General features: G+C 46.4%; 1 protein-coding gene across 1 annotated transcript in view; it reads left to right on the top strand.

Moving 5' to 3' along the window:
- The window catches only part of ADCK1 (aarF domain containing kinase 1), a 124757-nt gene that overhangs the window by 16095 nt on the left and 85211 nt on the right, over positions 1 to 23451 (top strand). Inside the window, exon 3 of the mRNA XM_005860149.2 lies at positions 2595 to 2678. Coding sequence (XP_005860211.1) covers positions 2595 to 2678 — 84 coding nt within the window. The remainder of the gene's footprint in view (positions 1 to 2594; positions 2679 to 23451) is intronic.

The following is a 23451-nucleotide window of genomic DNA, read 5'->3' as shown; positions in this document are numbered from 1 at the left end:
CCCCCCTCTCTTCCCCTCTCTCTCCAATAAGCTAGTGTGAATGGTTCTTGATGCAGGGCTCATAGTCAGCATCTAGGCCTCAGAAAACTTTGGGGATTCCTTCCAGTCCCCTAACTGACTGAGAATCTGAGTTGACGATGTGACCATTGATGGTTTTGCCCACTGGCCCAGGAGCATCATTCTGTTGTGTGTCCTCTGTGGAAGGTAGCCTATATCATTGTCCCATTTGCTTGTGGGTAGATTGCTACATGCTTCATGCTTTCTTTCCTCCTCTGTGTCCTGCAGGATGTGCTCACCCTTTCTCCCCCTGGGATAGCTGTATTCTGATGCACAGTCTGTTTGGGTTGTTGTCCAACCATTTCTTTAATACTTGGTGTTATCAAGTCTTCTCCCTGGCCTAGCTCAGAGAGGAGGCTGCTGTAGTGCCTACCTTCTAGGGAAAGCCAAGTCAGAGAATCACGACAGACAATAGATAAGCAGAGCATGGACTATGTAACGATTTCTGTGTTTTCTGAGTGCCTTTTTGGGGTCTAGCATTGTCTCATATGCTTTGAGGAGTAGAAGCAAACTGTCCCACTTAGACAAAGCTTTGAAGGAGCTTCTGGCTGAGAAGTGCTCATGTGAATGGGTCAGAAAACAATCTACAGCCATGCACTGGCTCAAGATGAGTGACTCGGACGATCACTGCTGTGGGACCTCAGACACAGGAGTGAGCCCTTAGGCTGGGAGTCAGAATGAGTGTCATAGGGGAAGCAGGGTTTGATAGAGCCTTAGGGATTTGAACAGTTGGACAGAAGGGAGGAAGGTCTTTACCAGTGCTTTATAAATCAGCCACCAGGCTGTGCCTTCTTTAAAGCAGTGATTCTTTTGAGCTCGGCGTGTCAGCATTTTGAAAAACCCTAACTTAACTCTGGTGCCATGTCACATATAGAAAGTTTTTGATATTTGCAACCATAGTAAAACAAATATTTATATTTTTGATATTTATTTTATATATTTAAATGCCATTTAACAAAGAAAAATCAACCAAAAAAATGAGTTTGCGTGTCACCTCTGACACGTGTGTCATAGGTTCGCCATCACTGCTTTAAAGGATAGGGTTCTGGTCTTGACTATTCTTCTGCACTGCTTAGTGACCAGGTCTTGGTTGTGGTTGCCGTTCAACAAGTATATGTCAAATGGAATAAAGTTTTGGGGTGCAGATGAAGGAACAAACTCCTCTCAATATCAGCTTTGTAAGCCCCTTTGTTGTGGCAGAATGCACGAGAGAATGATCAGCTAGCACTCTGAGGGAGGGAAGTTTAACCTTTATTTCCCAGATCTGCTAAATAAAGGGGAATTCCGGATCCAAAGCTTGAACTGAACGTGTGGGGAGGCTCTGACCTATATATCTCCTGTGGCGGGCGGGCCCCTGAGGGTCCCTGCAGCTCTGCCCAAGTCAGTCTTGGCGGGGCCTTGCGGGCATGCTCAGCAGCTCTGCCCAAATCAGCTGTGGCTGGGCCCTGGGGTTAGGCTCTGCAGCGCCACCCAAGTCAGTCAGAGTGGGGAAGTAAGACTACAGTTTTAACCAGATACTGAACTATGTTGCAAGCCCTCCCCCACCCCCCCTTATTTTCCTTTTCACCTTAAACTCTAGGGCAGTGATGGCGAACCTATGACACGCGTGTCAGAGGTGACACGCAAACTCATTTTTTTGGTTGATTTTCCTTTGTTAAATGGCATTTAAATATAGAAAATAAATATCAAAAATATAAATCTTTGTATTACTATGGTTGCTAATATCAAAAAATTTCTATATGTGACACGGCACCAGAGTTAAGTTAGGGTTTTTCAAAATGCTGACACGCCGAGCTCAAAAGGTTCACCATCACTGCTCTAGGGTGTGAGTGTGTCCTCACCTTAACCTCAGTTGCTCAATTCTAAAAGGGGATACTTGGGCGAGGCAATCTCCACAGTTCCTCCATGCCTAAGATATCTGGGAGACTGTAGTCTTCTGATTCACCCGGGGTTAAGGGGGCTTCTCTTGGAGTTTTGGCCAAGGGACCAAGAATCAAAACTTATGCTACTAGAGCAAACATAAATATAAAATTATGTTTATTAGTGATACAGAGAGTGGGATAAGCTTACCCAACAGCCCTCATTCAATTAGTATTTACTGAACATTTACCTAAATGCCTGACACGGTAAGGACAAGCCCCTGTGCCCATAGAGCTGAAATTCTAGCACAGGGGAGACAGTCCATATACAAGGAAACAAGTGAGCAAGGTAATTTTGGATGGTGGTTTGTTATGACAGACAATTGAGAGTTCCTGGTGGGTGAGGCAACTTTAGATTGGAACTCTGCAGAAGTGGCATTTGTGCAGAGCTCTGACTAGCAGGAAAAAGCCAGCCAGGTTAAGATCTGGGGGCAGAATCGGGGAAAAAGGAGACATATGTAATACTTTAAACAATAATAAAAAAAAAATCTGGGGGCAGAGTGTCTGAGGGGTGGGACTACCGGTTCCCCAATGTTAGGGGCCTGCAGCTTTAGTTCTTTGGCAGAGGGGTCATATTTGATGCCTGGGCACTAAGCTTTCCCCTTCCTTGCTTCACAGACAGCTGTCATCAGTTATGACTATCTCACTTCCTTGAGGAGTGTCCCCTATGGCTCGGAGGAGTATGCACAGCTTCGCTCCGAGGTAAGGACTCATGGGACCCGTCTGAGCCAGACCAGGACTGAGTAAGTCCCGAAGTGGCTGCAAAGGCAGCACACTTCCTGTGTGCAGGGGCCAGTGTGGGGATCGAGGATGGGGGCTGGGGAGGAAGGAGGGAAGGACCACCTCCTCATTGGAGGTGCTGTGGCTGCCAGAAGGGGCTGGGCTGCCAGGCTGACATCAAGCTGGATCCTGTAGTGCCAAGACCATGGATGTACAAGGCACTGTCAGGGAGGCTGGGGTGTGTTTCTGGGATGACTCAGGAGGAAGGAAGGCTCTGTCTCTGAGATAACTCAGCTGGCTTCCAAACTGCTTTGTCAGGCAAAACCCAGTTGAAAGAGGTTAATTGTTTTTTTGTCCTCTGAGGGCGACACTGGGGCCTCTTGTAGGCCTCTGAGTGGAGCTGTTGACTCCACACACTCTGTTCTCACTTGGAATAGGGTGGTTGATTTTGATGCTGTGACTAGATATGCCAGAGAGTTGGGGCATAAAGTAAGAGGGCATCTTTGTTGAATGTAAGTTGAGTTTGGGGTCAAATGTAGATACTTTTGGTTCCTCCAGAAGGATATGTCTTTGCTCAGCCCTTTGCCCCTTAGAAAACTTTAAGTCATCCTTCCAGACTCAGCTCAAACATCTCCCCTTATCAATCATCTTTGGTGGATGGAATAATTAATTTTTAAAACTTTATTTAACATTTTCATTATGGAAACTTCAGCCATCCATAGGGGTAGAGAGAATAGTGTTATGAAGTCCTGTGGAACTGTCATTCAGCTTCATCAATGATCAATATTTTGCTAATCTTGTCTTATTACTTCCCCCTTTATCCCTTTGTTTATTTTTTATGCATTTATTTATTATTATTATTTGTTGAAGTATTTAAAAGCAAGTCTCAGGCTTCGTATTATTTCATGTGTAAGTACTTCAGTATGTATTTCTAATAGATAAGGACCTTTAAAGAAACCATGATCATACCTAACAAAAATAATTCCTTAATAACTTCTAATGGTCTACATTTAAATCTTCCTAGTTGTCCCCCAAAAATATTTTTAAAGTTGGTTTGTTCAAATCTGGATCCAAATAAGGTACAAATATTGCATTTGGTTGATGTTTCCTGAATCCTTTCAAATCTATATTTCCCCTGCCTCTTTTCTTTCATTATTTTTTTGAGCTTTTTTGCTTATTGAAGAACCAGATCATTTATCCCCTAGAATTTTCCACATTCAGGATTTGGCTGATTGCATCCTCAAAGTGTCATTTAATAGGAAATAGTTTTGCATGACACACAATTCAAAATATATAATATTTGAACATACAAAATGATTCTCAGATCCCTGTTCCTCAGGATCCCAATTTTCCTGCCTGAAGGAGGTCATTATTTCCTGTGTATTATTTTAGAGATAGATTCCTCTTTGAATTTAATCACCCTACCTTTATTCCTGCCACAAATGATAGTTGGTCTTTCTCTCTCTTAAGACTATAGATTCTGTTCAGTCGGGGATTAGGTCTTTTTTTATAACTTCTACCTCTAGTGATGATGCCCGGGACTGAGTTGATTGAATGTCTGTTTCAATGCCAGGCTGCACCTTGCTAGCTACTTGCCTTGGGAGAGGCCCCAGAAAGAGAGTAAGGTTTGGAGTCAGAAGACCTGAGTTTGTGCCTCAGCTTTGGCAAAGTCATTTTGGGAGCTGCCATTTTCCTTGTCTGTAGGCTGGAGATGGTTATACCCATCATTAAGGAATATTTTGTGAAATATAAATGTAAATAAGTCAGATGGCTACTAGAAGGTGTGCTCCATGAGCACAGGGACTTGTCTGTGTTGTGTTTCTCTGCGTCTGAAGCACCTACAACAGTATCCCGGGCACAGTAGGTTCAGAATAAAGGTTTGTTGAATGAATGCATGAATGAAAGTTTGTATTGGAAGGTCTCAAAGTCTGTAGCACTTAATGCCGCCCCGAATGTAAATAAGTCAGATGGCTACTAGAAGGTGTGCTCCATGAGCACAGGGACTTGTCTGTGTTGTGTTTCTCTGCGTCTGAAGCACCTACAACAGTATCCCGGGCACAGTAGGTTCAGAATAAAGGTTTGTTGAATGAATGCATGAATGAAAGTTTGTATTGGAAGGTCTCAAAGTCTGTAGCACTTAATGCCGTCCCCCTCCACCCCCCGCTTTTCTCTGCCCTCCTTTGTCCATCTAACTAATGCTATGGGCCTTGGAACTCACCAGAGCAACATTCTGCAGAGAGGGCCAAGGGCAGAGCAGGCAGGGGCGGGGGTGCCATGGAGACAGTCGCCTTCCATGTGTAAGTTATCTGAAAGGCCGGGGTGCCGCAGAGCCTGGGGAAATTGAATAAGAAAGTGCAGCCTGGCATTTGACAAGAGGGCAGCACATGGTAGTTGGCACCATATAACAGGGGTGTGGGCTGGCCCTAGAGTTGTGCCTTGGAAGGAGGAGCTGGCTGGCACTAAAGAGAACAGGTAAATACTGCAGGAGTGTGTTCTTCCATCAGAACACTTATCTGTTCTCATCCGAGTGACTGATAAAGGAGTGAGCGAAGGGTAAAACATAATTATCTCACCTGTCAAGGCAGCGTCCCCAGGTCCTGGAGTATGCCAGAGCCAGGGGACGAGCTTGGCAGGCACTTTCAAGGTTGGTGCTCAGCTGACTTGGATCTCAGTGACTCAGCCCTGAATCAGGAGGGGGTGGGACCCAATGGGGAGTGCTTCCTAGGGGCGCAGTGGCACTTTGCTAGGCAGCTGAGGGTGTGGGGTGGGGCCCAGGGGCTTTGGAGAATGAGATCCCTGGTGCTCAGGATGCTTGACGTTCAGACAATGGGCTGGAGGATGTAGGACAGTTTATTCTGACCGAGGGGTTGGGGTAAAGTGGACATATCTTAATTCTACAGCTCAGGAACCATTCTCATCAAGTACCATTCTCATCCAAACTTTCCTTTGGGGAATTAGTCATATCTCAGATACTCACCATGAGGTTTGAATGGGGCTCATCCCATCCTCAGCTACAAGAGAGGGCATGTGACTTAGTTAGGCCCATTCCTTTGGCTCTAGAGATGGATTCAGGGAGGGCACCTGTGCCAGGCTGGGCAGTGAGCATAAGCTCCAGGACTTTTGGGGGTGCCTCCCATAGGACAGTGTCTTTTCTGCTGGATGAGCAGAGAGTATAGGATGTTGGCTTAGGGCTACTGGTAGCCGTCTTGCCCCCTTGACGGGAAAGCCCATTTGTGAATGCAGCCAGTATTGTGGAGAGATGTGTCATTTGAGTCCCTGGATCTAACGGAGGCTAAAGCTAGACTTTTTAGTTATGTGTGCCAGGAAATTCTCTTTTTGCTTAGCATGGTTTGAGTTCAGTTTTCTATTACTTGCAACTAAATGAGTCCTGATACACTGGGGAATCTTGGAGAAGCAAGCTGGATCTTAAAGCACAATCAGGGTTTTGATAGGTCACAGCAGGACTTATCTCTCAGGAAGAAATGAAATTCAGAAATTCCAAAACAGTATGAGGAGAGGTTTGGATGGTGTGGGTAGAATTTGAGCCATTTTGGCTTCTGGCTCACCACGAAGCACCTCTATCTGTAAAGCAGTAGCAGTGGCCTTTGCCCCAACTGAGTTTGTAAGAACAGAGATGAGACGCTTTACTTAATTAAACATGGGGATTAATTAATCCAGCCAGAGAGGCGACTCAGAAGCACAGGGTTTGCCTTGTTGGCTCCTTATCATTTTAAAGAACAAGTTAATGATTTCTGTTGTTCTTATTTCTACGTTTATTAATTGGAATTCTTCTATAAGGAAGAAGTGTCCCTTCTCCTTAAAATTTTTTTTGTCACTATGAACTCATGGATACTTGTTTTATTCTATGAGTTATAATCCAAAACAATTATTATTAATTTTATTGCCCAAATTGTTCAAACTGTGGCCATTGGGAACTCATCAGATTTCTCCTGTCTTTTTATTTTTTTAAATATGTTTTTATTGATTTTTTAGAGAGAGAGGAAGGGAAAGGGAGAGATAGAAACGTTGATCGGCTGCCTCCTGCATACCCCCTACTGGGGGTTGAGCCCCAAACCTGGGCATGTGCCCTGACTGGGAATCTAGCCAGTGACCTCTTGGTGCATGGGATGACGCTCAATCCACTAAGTCACCCTGGCTGGGCTCCTGTGTCTTTTTGATATGCTTTATCATTTTTGAACACCATCTCAATTTTTTGGTACCAATATATTTTCCTTGCTCCAGCCTTGTAATCAATCACTTCTCCTTTTATTGGAGAATGATATTTAGAAACCAAGATGTGGATGCATATGCTTTTGGGGTGTTATTGTTTCTAGACTCTCCAAAGAGACAGAGCCAGGAAATATATGTACGTTTACTTATTTATGAATACACTCATCTATCTTTATATCTATCTGTTCATCCACCCACTCACCCATCCATTAAAAACCATGAGTTCATACTGATATCTTCAATTTCAGTCTAACATCACAGAGTTCAGCTAGCCTTCTCCCTTTCCTTACATTTGCCTTATTTTTCTGACAGTGAGAAACCTGCCTCTAATTATCTACAACATATTAACTGATTTGTTCACCCCCAGTGTAGTTAAGACCCCCAAGGAATACAGAAGCAGGGACAGTGGCCTCAGATGGGTGAGACTGAATTAATTAGGGGGTATTTGAGCTGGGTTTGGAAAGGTGGTTAAGACTGAAACCCATGGCACTGAGGACAAGATGATTTTGGTTGATGGGTAAAATTTTAGAGATCGTCTGTAGGAAACAGACATTAGTTCTGTCTGGAGACTAGGGTAAGGGTGAGTGAATGGACACACTGGCAAATACAATTAGAGGTAGGTCATAGAGAGACCAGATGCCAAGTTTTATGCTATGGAAACTTCTAGAGCGAAGTTTTACTAAACCTTAAATGAATGCGAATGCTTAAAGTTACCAGTTTCTGAATATTTTTTGAGCTTTTACTCTGTCAGATGTCAGACAGTGAGTAGAAGAGTGAGCGTGTATGTGTGTGTGTGTGTGTGTGTGAGAGAGAGAGAGAGAGAGAGAGGTTGCATGTGCCTTTTCTTTTCTTACGGTGTGCTGTTATTTTTCCTTCTAGTTGAAGAGTCTCTCCTCAGCCAGCCTTCCTGCGGTTCTGGGTGATGTCCGTTCCGTCTTTTAGTTGTATTTTTGAAGTGGTTGTTTGCGGCAGCAGTCTGCGGTGTTTACCTATGCCGCCATCTTGGTCTCTCTCCGCCTTTTCTTTTCTTAATCAGAGTCCTACTAATGAGAGGGGACCTTGATTGCTGCTGTGACTGGGAAATTTGCTAATTTATTTATTTATTTTTTGTTAATCCTTACCTGAGGTTATTTTTTTCTGTTGATTTTGAGAGAGAGTTGAAGGGAAGGAGGGAGGGGGAGAGAGAGAGAGAGAGAGAGAGAGAGAGAGAGAAACATTGATGGGAGAGAGACACATCGATTAGTTGTCTCCTTACCTGCCCTGACCAAGGGTGGGAATGGAACCTGCAATCCAGGAATGTGCCCTTGACTGGGAATTGAACCTGGGACCCTTTGGTGCTGGGGCCAATGCTCTGACCATTTAGAAACACTGGCCAGGGCATGACTAGGAAGCTTTTTAGCAGAATTCAATTTTGTGTCACTAACTGGGTCACTGGGCTCCCATGGTATCAGATGCTTTAGGACAACAGTGGGTGTCCTATTAGTTACTATAATACTTAATATTTGGGCATGAGGAGGGAATGATTAATGCTTTTTTCCTCCTTGCCCAAGAAGCAGAACCCAGGAGTTGTAGGACTCTGGCAGGTTAGGGAGCAAACTGTCAGCCTATTACTGATAAATGCTGGGCTGGAGCATGTGGCCTGGGTCTGTGAGTGGAGTGGGCCTTGTTTGACTTCTCCCCTGAACTTGTTAGATTTATCTACCAGGCATAGACTTGGCAGGGCAAGCCTCTCAGATGGGGGCCTGCGTCCTAGGTCAGGGAGGCGCTGAATACCAGTGCTCTGCAGGTATGAAGGTCCCAAAGGGGAGGAGAGAGGAGAGAGGAAGAGGTGAGCCCACCATGCTGTGCTTCTCCCAACTCACCAGCTGCAGTTCCTCCTGCCACAAGGAGTGAGGGAGAGGGAGGGGAGAAATCAGAAGCATTACACCTCTGATGGTGCTCCCTCCACATGCTTGTGTGAAACTTAGAGATAGGAGGTTCACCTGCAATATTTACCCTCAGAATGGGAGATAGTTTTAAATGTGCTGCAAGGACCTTTTGTGCCTACTAAATTCAGCTAGCCTTTACACCTGACCTTGTTGAAGGACACAGGTGCTTGAGTAGGGACTAGCAATATTGGCATTACTGAAATCCGCATTAAGAGGGAGGGTCATATGCTGGCATTCTTAAGAACCATGGCATATGGTAGGGTGTTTGCAGGGGAAAGGGACTCAGTATGACCAGTGGATATTGGCCAGTAGAGTAAGGGGCTAAGGTGGGATGATGCCTCTGTTTATAATTATTCCATTGAACTTGAGAAAGCCATCTTTGGCATCAGCTAGCTCAAGCCTTTGATATTCAGAGGTGGAACCAGAGGTCCAGAGGCGTGATGTCACTTCTTCAGGCCCCCGCAAGTTTGTGGCAGATCATGGGCTTGGGCTTGGATATCCAGGTCTTGTCCAATCTCTTGTTCTTTGCATTTGATACTTGATTGTCTCCATTTATCAATTTCCAACTTGGGGAAAGCCAAGTTGGGTAGAAAGTGGAACCAAAGAAGCTTGGGCAGCTGTTCTTGCCAACTAGCTGCAGTGGCTGGAGTTGCTTCTCCTTGGGGTCCGTCCCCCCTGGTGCGAGCCCTGAGGCTGATGTGCTGCTTGGGGTCAGTTTGGGAAACACAGGGGAAGAGGAAGAAGGGCAATAGAGCCTCCTCCCTCGTATTCCTTTACCCATTCACTCAATCAACCAAACAGTTAATTCAACAAATAATTGGAATTTGCACTCCTCGGTAGAGGGGAGTGTAGACCCTAAGCCAGGGGTCCTCAAACTACGGCCCGCGGGCCACATGCAAATACAAATATTGTATTTGTTCCCGTTTTGTTTTTTTACTTCAAAATAAGATATGTGCAGTGTGCATAGGAATTTGTTCATAGTTTTTTTTTAAACTATAGTCCGGCCCTCCAACGGTCTGAGGGACAGAGAACTGGCCCCCTGTTTAAAAAGTTTCAGGACCCCTGACTTAGAATATCTATCTTGTTGGGTCATCAGAAGAACAGAACTCTCCAGGAGCCCACAGAAGTCACCAATGAAATCATCTTCCAGGTCTACCTTTTCATAGGCTGCCAGATACACCCGCATGTGGTATTTTGTGGAAGAGCCACACTCAAGGGGCCAAAGAGCCGCATGTGGCTTGCGAGCCGCAGTTTGCCGACCACTGCCGTAAAGGAATTGGTAGATGCTAGCTCTGTGCTTTGGGAAAACGCTTCAACTCTTAAGCTATGGAAAAGCTGCCAGTTTGCAGGATAACCATCCCACCAGCTTAGTGAAGGCAATTCAGTTGGCAGTTTAAAGAGCTTGTTGTTCTGCAAGGGGAACTGTAGCAGTGTCTGGCTCTTCAGGAATATTCTCTGAAAGCTGGGACCATCCTGGCCAAGTCAGGACATGCCTCCACCATTTTCCATCTATTTTTTAAACATATTTTTATTGATTTCAGAGAAGAAGGGAGAGGGAGAGAGAGAAACATCAATGATGAGAATCATTGATCAGCTGCCTCCTGCACGCCCCCTACTGGGGATCGCACTCCAACCCAGGCATGTGCCCTAACCAGAAATCGAACCATGACCTCCTGGTTCATAGGCCAACACTCAACCACTGAGCAACACTGGCTGGGCCAATTCTTCCATCCATTTTAACCCATATTAATGGAGCCTGCTGTGTGCCAGGTTCTGTGTGAGGCCCAGGCTCAGAAGATGTAAAGGAAAATAAGACGTGTCCTCTGCCTTCCAGTTGCTCACAGTCTAGTGAGGAGGCGGGTGTGAAATCACAGTTGCAGGAGGATTGATTTGCCTTCATTCCAGCTCCGATTCCTGACAGCAATTAGTTCCTGGGCCATGAAGAGCTGGAACAGGAGCCCTACAGGAGAGGGTCTCCTCACCCAGCTGTGCGCGGGGTGCATGCCCAGGAAGGCCTCCTCCAGAGCAGTGGTGTCTAATTGTGCCACAGCTCTTTTGCATGCACGGTGTCTGTCAACCTGGGGTGGAAGCTTTTCAGTGAGCTTCCGTGCCCTCTGTGCCTCTTTTGCTGCTTTTGCTGGTCATCAGGGAACATTTGCCTGAGAGTGTTCTGCCTAGAGGAGGAGGAAAATTGAATCCTTGCTCTCTTGGTGACTGGCTTTTTCAGTTTGTGATAATTTCTGCAGGAACATGAGCTGCATTTAATTTGCTCTAGTTGGGTCATCTCAGGACCAGGCCTCTGGAATAGGATGAGAGTCTGTGATGGAATCTAGCATGTCCTTTTTAGTTTTCTGTGTACCCAAAGCTCTCTGAGTACTGCATTGCAAAGCAGCACAACTTTCTGCAGTGGCCCTGACCCCACAGCCTTCTAAACTTGGGGAACATTCCGTAAGAGTGGGCTCTTGGGCTTTGGTGTGGTCTGGGGAGAGATCTGAGGGTTCACTCCCACCAGTGGGGATGCTGGAGGAAAATCTGGCATGACCCCAGCTTCCCTTGGAGGGGCTCACAGCACAGTGGCTTCTCAGTAGTTCCTAGCAGACCACTCAAAGCCCTTGATTGCTGTAGACCACGGCCAATAACAATGTCCCATCTTGCCAGGTTTACGTTATTTTTTGTCTTTTTTAAAATGTGAAATATATAAGACCTAAGAAAAGGTACAAAAATAATGTAGTGATTACCCCTGTACTCACTATTTTAGAAATAACACCTTACCCTTACAATTGCAGCCCCCAGGTACTTCTGCCCTGACTTCAGCCTTCCTCCTAGTTAACCAGGCATGAGCTCAATCATGGTTTGGTTGTTTATCACTGCCATGCACTTCCATTTGACCAGCCATTTTTTGTTTGTATGATATTTTTCATTCTGTTGACTCTTTTTCCATTACTTGGTTTTGTTCTAGGGAAAAATGTCTGTGAAATTGCAGATTTGATGGGCTAGCTCTCTCTTTTTAGGGGGCCTAATGCATATGCAAATAAGCATTCTGGGTACCACCCCCATTTGCCTCTTTACCACATTTTTGCACACTGTCACTGGTGCCGGTCACACTTTGAGAAGCACAGGCTGCACCGTCTATAGTAGACGCTGGGCCAAACTCTGGCTTGCACCCACCATTGCCTTGGTCTTTCTCCTGCTGGGTTTGGCCCCTCTCTTTCCAGCTCTTCTCTTCTCTGAGCTCACCCTGTTTATCTCCTGGTGCTGCTCCAGGCTTGAAGCTGCCTTTTGGGGTGGTGTTCGCTGCTGCTGTTCAGAGGCAGTGATCGCTTTCCAAAGGCCACAGCTGAAATGAAACAAAATAAGCCCCTGGGATTCAGGTGATGGGAGGCTGTTGTTGTATGCAGCGTTTCTCCATCCTGATCAGCACGAGTATCACATTAGCTGATTCCTCGTTTGCATGTGTCTGCAGTCCCCTTGCCGACACAGGCTGCCTGGACACACAGGGTTGCTTCCTCCTGCCGCAGAGCTGCTTTCCAACTGCCGGGCCACCTGGTTCTTGTACGGCGGGTGGAGGAGGGCAGAGCGCCCTGCTCCCCAGAGACAGTGCTGTGTTGAGGTACTGCATTGACCTGCACCTAATGGGGCAAGAGCTGGAGAAACCGCAGCTGTTGCCTATTCTTACCTGTCTCACACCCTGTCCCAGACTAACCACAGCTGGGCTTCCCTTTGCTGATTACATTTCCTGCTGGAAAGCTCCCAAGTGGCCTCTACCTCTGCCGAGGGTAGTGAAGGGCAATGGGCTGAAGCTGTGTGATGAAGGATTCAGGGTGGGCATAAGCTGGGACTTCCTTACCACCAAGGTAGGTAGTGGTTTACCAAGGACAGTGGTGACATCTGTATCTGGAAGGGCAGCTTTCCCAAACCGGGAGAGATTCTGTCTGCCTGTCTGTCATGGAGGGGAGTGTGACAGCTCGCTGTTGGTTCCCAACCTTTAGGCAATTAGAATCACCAGGGAAGCCTTACAAAGTGCAGACTTCTAGACCATGCACTCTAAAGCTTTATTTTCCATGATCCTGGGTTGAGGCCTGGAAAACCATATTTTTAATGGCTTCCGTTGCTAAGAACAAGTGTTTACATGGACTGAACATGAAGGGACAGGTGCTATGCTAGGAGCTCTCTATTATCTTCTTGAACTTCAGAGCAACCCTGTGAGGTAGATACGATTGTTATCAGCCCTGTTTTACAGATGAAGAAACTGAGGCAGATTGATTAACTTGTCTGAGGGCCCACAGCTAGTAATTAGGTTTCAGTTTCCTGTGATTGCCATAACAAATGACCACGAATCGGTGGCCACTGACAACAGAAATGTATTCTGTCATAGTTTTGGAGCCTGGAAGTCCAAAATCAAGGTGCCAGCAGGGCCACACTCCTTCCGGAGGCTCACGGGAAGGATCCTTCATTGCCGTGTCTGGTTTCCGGTGGCTCCCGGCACTCCTTGTGCTGCACCACTCCACTCTCTGCCTCCATCTTCTCTTCTCTTTCTTATAAGGACACTTGTCCTTGGAGTTAGGGCCCACCCAGCCAGTCCAGGGTGATCTCTTCAAGATTCTAAACAAGGCCCTGCCAGTGTGGCTCAGTGGTTGAGCATCGACCTATGAACCAGGAGGTTCACGGTTCAATTCCCAGTCAGGGCACATGTCTGGTTTGTAGGCTCGATCCCCAGTAAGGGGTGTGCAGGAGGCAACCGATCAATGATTCTCTCTCGTCATTTATTTTTTTTTTTTAAATATTTTATTGATTTTTTACAGAGAGGAAGGGAGAGGGATAGAGAGTTAGAAACATCAATGAGAGAGAAGCATCGACCAGCTGCCTCCTGCACAACCCCTACTGGGGATGTGCCTGCAACCAAGGTACATGCCCTTGACCGGAATCGAACCAGGGACCCTTCAGTCCCCAGGCCGAAGCTCTATCCAGTTAGCCAAACCAGCTAGGGCGTCATTGATGATTTTATCTCTCTCTCCCTCTCCCTTCCTCTCTGAAATCAATCAGTTCTAAATAATGTCACAATCACAGGTTAGGATATGGTGCCAGCATTCTTCCCAACCGGGTCTTGGATTTATCCGCAATAGTGTGGCTCCTGAGCAGGTGCCTGTGACCACTTGACTTACTGGCTGTCTCTTCTGGACTGGCTGACTCCTAGATTCCTCCGGGCGAGCTGAGGTGTGGATTTCTTTGCTGTATCAGGGAGTTTGAACCCTTTGTCAAGCTTTGAGAAACCAGTGTTTTCTGCTACCTCTCTCCCATCCCCTCAGCCCTCTGCCATTTCTCCCTCGAAGCCCTTTGGTCTCCCAAATTCTCACAGCTTCCTGTGCTCAGGAGAGTGGGCCACAGGGGCCATGAGGCCATACTCATCCTGGCCTGGCCGAGCTGCGTTTCTCTTGCCTCACTGGCCATGCCTCCAGGATGGGAATCACTGGAGTAGCAGGTATAGTGAGAAGGCCATGGTATACCTAATAAAGTTGATGGAAGGCGCTCTGCAGCTGTAAGCGTGAGCGAGGCGCTTGTTAATAACAGTAATAATCGAATAGCCTGTTCTTGATTTCCTGCTTCTTTACTGTCTTGGCCTCAAGCAGCTATTTTCTAACAAATTAAAATCTACTCAGCTTCCTTTCTGTCCCTGAGTAAAACTTCCCTCAAAGCTCTTGCTGGTGACAGCAAGCCTTTTTAATAGACTTTTCCTTGTAGAACCATGAGACATATGTCCAATTAGCAGAATAACTTCCCTTAAATATACAAATAAACTGTTGACTGATAATGGCGGGACATATGTGAGGCTAATTTAAGGCAGCGTGGTTCAGGATCTGGGGTACCGCCCCCTTCCCCAGTCTGTTTCCAGGCCTCTCCTTCCCTGCAGTTTCTTGCTAATGGAACAGAGCTTCACGCCCCACATGCTAGAGGAGGAAGAGGGACATCTCTGTGCTATACACGGTCACAGCACCACGTACCTAAGCCACTCATTCATGTAGTGAAATTGTGCAGTTAATATTTAGTGAGCACCCACCACACCACGTGCCAGGCACTGTGCGAGGTGCAGGATATGCAATGGCCTATTCTTGAGGGGACCAGAGATAACTATCAGTTGATGGAACTCAGAGTGTCCACTCTAGGAGGCCAAGGACTCGATCTGATCGCTTGCTGCTTTATCCACAGCACTTGGAACAGCACTGGGCACATGCCAGGCTCACTAAGTACTTTGTAGAGGATTGGGGAGGTTAGTAAACAAGATAATGTCAGCTCTTGCTGAGTGCCCTAAAAGAGATAAAATGTGCTCATGGGATAAAAAGTGACTGAAGATGGGCTGGGGAAGGGCTCTCTGATGGGGACTTTTCAGTTGAAATTGGAAAGTGATGAAAGAACCAGTAAGAAAAGAGCTGAGGGAAGACTGTTAGACGAAGAGGCAGGGTGGGCTACATAATTTTGGGGGCCCACTGCAAAAGCAAACTGGGGGCCACTGGGGGTGGGTAAGTCAGTATCGCCTTCCTGTGGCCCTGCATCCTAACCTACAGAGACAACAGGTTAGGATGCAGGGCCACAGGAAGGCGATACTGACTTACCCACCCCCAGTGGCCCCCAGTTATCTCTGGTCCTCCTGTCTCTCGGGAGGTGGCAACCTCTGTGCTGGGACATGCTCCGAACCAGGATTGGGGGCGGGTGAGAGGTCCCTGCCAAGTTGCCTGTTGAACTTGTGGTGGTGATGCGAGTCTGGGATAGGGGGGGAGATTGAATAATGTGTATGACTCCGACCCTTCCTATTGTTAATGTAAAAAAAACGGTTGAAACCTGTACAGAATTTTTGTGAGTTTATTTGAGCCAAACTGTCGACGTAGCCGGGAAGCAGAACCTCAACGAATTGAGATAATGCTCCGGAGAATGGCGGGTTACATTTGTATTTATACATTGCAATCAAAGGAAAGGGATGTAGGTGGGTTACATGAAAGCCATTGGTGATACACTAGAGAGGTGGGAGAAAGCAAAGGGGGCGGGAAGCCCCTGAGATTGGATAAAAAATAAAATGATGGACCCCTATTTAGGTGGGTGTAGGAACTTTTCATGATAATGAAGGAATTTGTGGTATCTGCCCTGGCGCCCAGCACATTAAGTTGTGCCCCAAGGGGTCCAGAAAAAGGGAAGTGACAAGTTACCTAGACATTTCAAAGGGTATGTTATCATAGATGCAAAAAGACAGGTAGGCTCAGTTAAGGTAAAGGTTCACTTGTCAGTGAAGATATCGGCCTAGGGTGTAACTACCCACCATAACTGCTTTTAGTTAAAGTTTAATTTCAGACCATTCTTTGTGGTTACTTTCGGTCTTTGAGTTTGCAAGACTGCCATGCAGGCCTTCCCTGAGCCTGTCAGGTTAGCATGTGGCCCCTTTGTCCACACTATGTCTGCACCCTGGCACCCAGTGGAGATGAAGGGCAATGGCAGAGTGTAGGCCTCCCTCACCTGGGCAACCTGGTTGCCACCCTGGGTGGAAAGCAGCTGTGACTGTGGGGTGGAGGTGGGGGGCCCAGGAGCCAGGGTCCTGGGGGTGAGGAGTGGGCAGCCCGCTAGGGATTGGGACTTTGTGTGAGCTGAATCCCTCAGTGTGTGCTCCATTGTCCCATCAGGCTTCACTTGTAAAACACGAATTCAAAGATAAAATTAAAAATTTCAAGACAGCTACTGTATTAGTTTCCCATTGCTGCTGTAACAAACTATCACAAACTTAGTGACTTAAAACAATACAGATTTAAAAACACAACAACAAAAAAATACAGATTTATTCTCTTTCAGTTATGGAGATCAGAAGTCTGAAATGGTTCTCACTGGGCTAAATTGAACACGTCAGAAGAGCTGTGTTCCTCCCGGGGGCTGCCGGTCTTTTGCAGCTTCTGAAGGCCACCTGCATTCCTTGGCTGGTGGCACCTTTTCCCCATCTTTAAAGCCAGCAATGTCTGGGCAAGTCCTCACTCTGCCACCTCTCTGGTTCTCTTCTTGTGTGCCCCCTGTTCCACGTAACAGGACCATTGTGACCCACACTGGGTGCGGGAAGCCACCGCTTGCAGATACTGTCACGAGTGTGCACCAAGGAACACGGAAGGCCGAAGGACCTTGGGTGTTAGCAGGGCTGAGGCTAAGCACGATTGTTCATGTTGAGATAGTGGTGGCTCAAGGCAATTCCCTAGCCTGATAATCCTTTTACTGTTTACCAAACGTCACCTTTGATATGTCTGTATGCATTGCTAAAGGGCAAATGTGTATTCAAGTAAATAAAAGGTGGACCAGGCCAGAGGTTGGTGTGTCTCTTCAAGAAAGAGGCTCCATCTGGCCCCCCATGCCTTCTAAATTCATATTTCTTGTATAGCATTTTCATTTGTGCGTCGGCCCCTCCTTCAGATCCTGAACCCCACCGTGAAGGTAGCGGTAACTGGGTCCACCTGGATAATCTGAGATAACCTCTCTGTCCCAAGGTCAGCTGATTAGCAACCTTAATTTCATCTGTAACCTTAATTCCCTTTTGCCATGTAAGGAACACACTCACAGGTTCTGTGTCATGGCCATCTTTTTTGGAGGGGGGAGTTGGCATTATTTGGCCTTCCATATTAAATCACAAGTGTGGGGCTCAGTGTGGCCTCACTGGTCACATGCCCATGAAGCTGGCCCTGGGAAGAGGAAATTGCAAGCCTAAAATCCCTGAGATGGGAATCCTTGGCTTGGTTACAGAGCTGAAAGGAGGCCAGCGTGACGGAGTAGAGTGAATGACAGGCCATGTGGTACAAAATGAGACGGGAGAGGCTGGCTCAGGTTGAGAACACAGGAACAATGAAGAGTTAGGAACAGCAGGCTGGGATCTGCCTTTGAGTTTTCAAAACAAAATAAATGAAAAGTTTCAGATGCAATTAAAAAGTAGAGAGAAAAATATGAAGAACCATATACCGGGCACCTAGATCTAAACGATGTTGCTGTAATCAATGCTGAAGAATTTTAAATGATAGAAATCATGGCTTTTCTCCTGTCATTTCCGTGTGCATCTCTAACAACGAGTGTTTTCCTAAGTATTCATGTCATTATCACCATGAACAAGAAAGTGGAGCTGACCACATGTCACATAGTGAAATTAACAGGAGTTTTTTTTAACATCATCTAATTCCTATGCATGTTCAATTGCTCCCCAAATGCCCTGCCTGTTGATCTTCACATTGCACCTGAGCTTTGTACCTATTCCCTCTTAGCATCAGGCCTCTTTCTCTGAATCTTGCTGAGTTTTGTTTTGTGTTCCTTCCCACCAGCCCCCAACATCTCCAGGCTGTGAGGAAGTGAAAGAGACTCCTGTTCCACACCCAGGCCCATGGCCTGGACAGAGATGATGGGGAAGGGTAAGGAAAGGAAGAGGGCTGACAGCATATGTTATTCTGCTTGTGGACTGACATTGGTTTTTCTTGTCTGTAATTGTCATTCTAGAAGTGCCGTCACTCTTCCAGCGGCAGAGTAACTGTTGAGAACAAATTAATTATGTATCTTCTCAGTGTGTATGATTAAGGGGCACATGGAGGGAAGGGTTCTCTTTAGTTTTTCTGGCAACTAGGCTCCCAAATGGATGCTTTCCAGACTGAAGAGTGCGTGTCCTGGGCTCCTGTAGACATCTGGGTTTGTCTGTGTGGTGGCAGGCTTGCTCACTGGCAGGCAGAGTCACAAGTTGCCAGTAATATTATTAATCTCTTACATTTGCAGCATGTGCACTGTTTGCTGAGGGCTTGCACACTCACATCAGCTTATTCATTGGGATTTCAGGGATGCTGGAACAACTTTCTTTCCTTAATACCTCCTAAATCATTGCTGATGCTTGTAATTCCACCATTAGAGATTAATTCCTTTGGCTAAAACTTGTTCCCTATTAAAATACAAATATTCTTGGCAGCTGTGTAGCATGTTTTATTCATTAAGCTTTCTCAGCCATTAGCAGCTGCCCTCCCCAGATGCCCCCTCCTGCAACTTTCTTTTTGGATGGCCTTCTCTGAAACAGAACCTATATTTTGGAAACTATCCCATTCCATAGAATTCTACTCTCAGTTGCGGAAGCTGGAAAAACAGGCAGGTTAAAGAAACTCCTGCCAAAGTGACAACGACAGAAAACAATTTCCTGCATTACCACCTCTAGGGAGTATTTGCATTTGAACTGAAATTTTCTGGAGACACAGTGCTTAATGCACAAGAACCTGTACCCCTTCATTCTGTCCTGTCAGTGGCCTTACCCTTAGAGCTCTCCTTTATTGGGCTCCCTGATTGAGGCAGAGGTGAGAGAGGGTCCTGGCTGGACCACCTTGAGAGTAGATCCAGTTTTTGTAACTCAGATTGGGCATTGGCTTGGAGTGGTGTTCATTGTGGGTAGCAAAGAAAGTGGAGCGGACCACATGTAACATAATGTCCATTCTGCAGAAGGAAGATTGAGGTGTCAGGACAACTACAATTGGAGTGGGGCTAGAATGAAATGTTGTCTTTAGAAGCTCAGTAAACACAGTTGTAGATTGTTAGGGTCAGAAGACACCTTAGAACAGCGGTTCTCAACCTGTGGGTCGCGACCCCTTTGGGGGTCAAACGACCCTTTCACAGGGGTTGCCTAAGACCATCGGAAAACACATATATAATTACATATTGTTTTTGTGATTAATCACTATGCTTTAATTATGTTCAATTTGTAACAATGAAAATACATCCTGCATATCAGATATTTACATTACGATTCATAACAGTAGCAACATTACAGTTATGAAGTAGCAACGAAAATACAGTGGGCCTTGACTTACGAGTTTAATTCTTTCCGTGACGGAGCTCGTAACTCAAATTACTCGTATGTCAAATCAAAAAGTGAACGAGTGAGACACGTGATGCTGGGCTGATGTTGTGGCGTTCACTGTGACGTTCGCTGTGCCAACTAGCGGTGGGGTATCTGAAGCTGGCTCGTAATCCAAATTTTAGCTCGAAACTCAAAGCAAAAAATCGGCCGAGAGACGGCTTGTATCTCAAAAAACTCGTTAGTCGGGACACTCGTAAGTCAAGGCCCCACTGTAATTTTATGGTTGGGGGTCACCACAACATGAGAAACTGTATTAAAGGGTCGCAGCATTAGGAAGGTTGAGAACCACTGCCTTGAAACAATCTAACTCTGGGAAAGCAAACACATTTCATTTGCCAACTCCGATTGATAAGTAGTTGTTGTCTTAGAGCAGAGTGGAGAATAAGTGAGTCTCCACCTGGGCTCAGTGACTGCATGTTGTGGTAGATTAGTGATGTCTGATGTGTGGTCACAGAGGAGAGACACGATGTAACCCACTTGCTATTCCTGATTCTGCTCCATCTCTCATTCACAAATGAGCTCGCTAAGGTCCAGAGAGCTGGGATGATTTGATCAGGATTACATAAGTAGGGGCAGAATTGGCCCACAATCCAGATCTCTTGTGTCCTGGTTCAAAACCCTTTTTTGTCCTGAAGTATCCAGGTATTCTAAGAATACCTGTGGTTAAAGAGCACTGTGGTCTGGGAGTCAGTTTCTGGGTTCAGGTCCCAGCTTTGGCACTAGTTAGCTGGGTGCCTTTACCAAGTAATTAAACCTTTCTGAACCATAGCTTCTTTATCTGTAAAATAGGGGATAATAATTGTGTCTATCTTTTTGGGTGGTTGAGGAATTAAATGAGATAATACACATATTATCTTATTTAACACATAGTAAGTACTTAATAAGTGTTAGTAACTTAGTTAAAGTGTTTTTTTTTTAATCCTTACTGAGGACATGCTTTCATTGATTTTAAAGAGGGAGAATAGGAGGTGGAGAGGGAGGGAGGGAGGGAGGGAGGGAGAGAGAGAGATTGATGTGAGGTTGAAACATCGATTGGTTGCCCCCTAGGGGATCAAACCCACAACCTGGGTATATGCCCTGACTGGAATCTAACCTGTGAACTTTCGTTGTATAGCACCACACTTCAACCAACTGAGCCACACCGGTCAGGCTAAAATGTTACATTTTTATTGCATTGTCCTTCTAGATTCTTGCTGGATATGGACACATAACCTTCCCATGGTCATCCCTCTCAGTGTCCTTCAGAGTTACCACTCAACACCCACTTCTCTGCGTTCCCTATGGAATGCTATGGGACTTCGGGGTTTGAAGTGCTCCTGGAATTGTAGTTTGGTGATGACGACGACTCTCACAGTATAATAGCCAAGTGTGAAATGGTGCTGGGTCAGTAAATGCCTGCACTTCTGGGGCAGCTTTTGTTGATACACTTCATGCTCCACAGAAATTTGTCTTGGTTTGGAGCGTGCGATGCAGCCCTGGAGGCCTGCTGTGACTCCCCAAGGACCGGCTGCCGAAAGGGGCCTTGGGGGCCATTTTGCCTGGTCTCCCCTCTGATGGGAACATCATTGTAGCATCTTCCCTGATACTGTCGCTGAACTCCTAAGCCATTGTGTACCTCCCACCCTGACCTAGTTTGGAGACTGGGTACCAATGCCCAGCTGGTGCCAGCCCCATCCTCTTATGCCCACCTCTCCTGTGGACCAGGGGCAAAGGGACTTTGAACTGACTGCTGCAGGATGAGTGGCCATCCCTTGCATTGTTTGACTTGCTCACACTTTGGGTCACAGTTCGGTTGCACCATGGCCATGTCTGGGGTTGCTTCACTGCTTTCCATTGGCTGAGCCAGAGCAGAGCAGATGAACATAGCCCCAGAGCTGTGGCATGGGCCGGAGCCCCGTTATTTCCAAGGGAGGCTCAGATAAAGGGAGGATTGAGAGCCACACAGGGTGGAACTCCTGGCTTTGCTTTTAGTTCTGGGATGGGGGGAGGCAGTAGCATCGCCTGTGAGAGGGAGATGAGTTGGGGGTGGGGGTGGGAGGAGAGGAGAATGGGCCATCTGGGGCTAGGAAGAGGGGAGGGCTGGGGAGGGAGGCCTGGGTCCTGGCTGAAGAGGGTTTTGACAAGTGAGAAGGTAAGAGGGTGGTGAGATTGTGGATCTTCCCGTGCAAAGTAGTTGGGGGGCAGAGGATGGCACAGGAGGTGACTGATCACTAGGGGGGTTGGGGGAGTGGGTGGATAGTGAGTGAGTGGGGAGGTAAGATACGAGGTGGGAGGGTGCCTGGGTTGCATCATGGGGGGCCTGGTAGGAATTGAATGTCATGCTGAAGGCAGTGGGGACTTTTGGAGGGTATCACTGAAAGCTGTTTTCCGTTTTCCACTGTGACCAGTGCCCTATCCCTTCCTGACCCGCCTCATTGGGCCTCATCATCTATGGTCTTGTCCAGTGTTTGCAGTGGGAGGCCTTATGCCTCCTGGGCCTCCCTCACTTCCAGTGGTTCTCTGATCTTAGTTTGTTTGTGCAAGTGGTGCTTCCCAGGCCTCTGTATGTTCATGAATTTGTTCCTAATCTCCATGCTGTTAGCTGGTTTATTGGAACAGCTCCTGGGAGGCCAGACATGGCCAGGCGCCATGGTGGCCATGTGGCCCAGCTGTTGGATATAGCTGAGGCTCAGCTGGGGCAGGAGTGGGGGTTGTGAGCGTGTGGGGAGGGCAACACGGTGGGCCCATAGCAAGCACTGGCTGCCTGGATTTTTTTTCTTTGAGTTCATGAGGAATGCTTAACTGTGTTTGGAGGGGCAGCAGATTTTAGTAGAAAGGGACAGGTTTTGGAATCAGAAGATAATGACTCAAACCCTGTATCTACTACTTATTGGCCGAATAACCCTGGCAAGGCCCCTAACTTTTTGGAGCCTCAATTCCTGCATCTGTGCAGTGGGGAGAATGATAGTACCCACTTCAAGGCTCTTGCCTGGATCAGGTGAGATAATGTGTGTCCAAGGTTTCATGCACTGTAAGTGACTGTGAATTTACTACTGGGGACCATTATCACAGTGTCTGATGAGCAAGATTTGTTCCCAGCACCTTATATCGTATGCTGGTACAGTGAGCCAACAATTCAAATAGAAACTAGTGATTATGGAGAAGAGTATGTGAAAATTACAAATCAGGGACCTATTTATACTTGTATTATGCTGACAAGTCATTTGGCAACTTAAGTTTGATTCTCATTTTAATATGAAATTATTAACTGAACTTGGGTGTTAGTAAAACGTAAGATGATAGGAAACATACGTACGTGGGCATTCACAGCCTTTATCATCTATTAATGAACACATAGAAATTGGATGAAGACAGGAATCTTTTGTTTAAAAGACTCAAGATGGATATTTATATAAAATGTGTCTAAAATACTATAATTGATTTAAAATTAACAGTTTATATATTCTTGTAAATATTTCTCTATTTTCCGAGTCCAGCACGGCTAGAGAGTGGTCCGGTTCCTAAGTAGGGGCTAGGGGGGATTGAGAAAATGAAAGAGACACAAATACAGTAGGGAAAGCTGGGACTGGGTGGGAACACTGTCCTCTGATGGAGAGACAGGGTCCCAGAGCCAATACAGCATGTTTATTTTATACAGCAAAAACCAGGAAGTTTTACTAAAGGTCAAGACAAAGGAGATTATGTGCATTCTTGGGTGGGCCTGAGT

This window comes from Myotis brandtii, unplaced genomic scaffold (assembly GCF_000412655.1).
Source record: "Myotis brandtii unplaced genomic scaffold, ASM41265v1 scaffold132, whole genome shotgun sequence".
NCBI lineage: Eukaryota > Metazoa > Chordata > Mammalia > Chiroptera > Vespertilionidae > Myotis > Myotis brandtii.
Note: the sequence above shows the minus strand (reverse complement) of the source record. Positions and strands in the feature narration are given on the sequence as shown.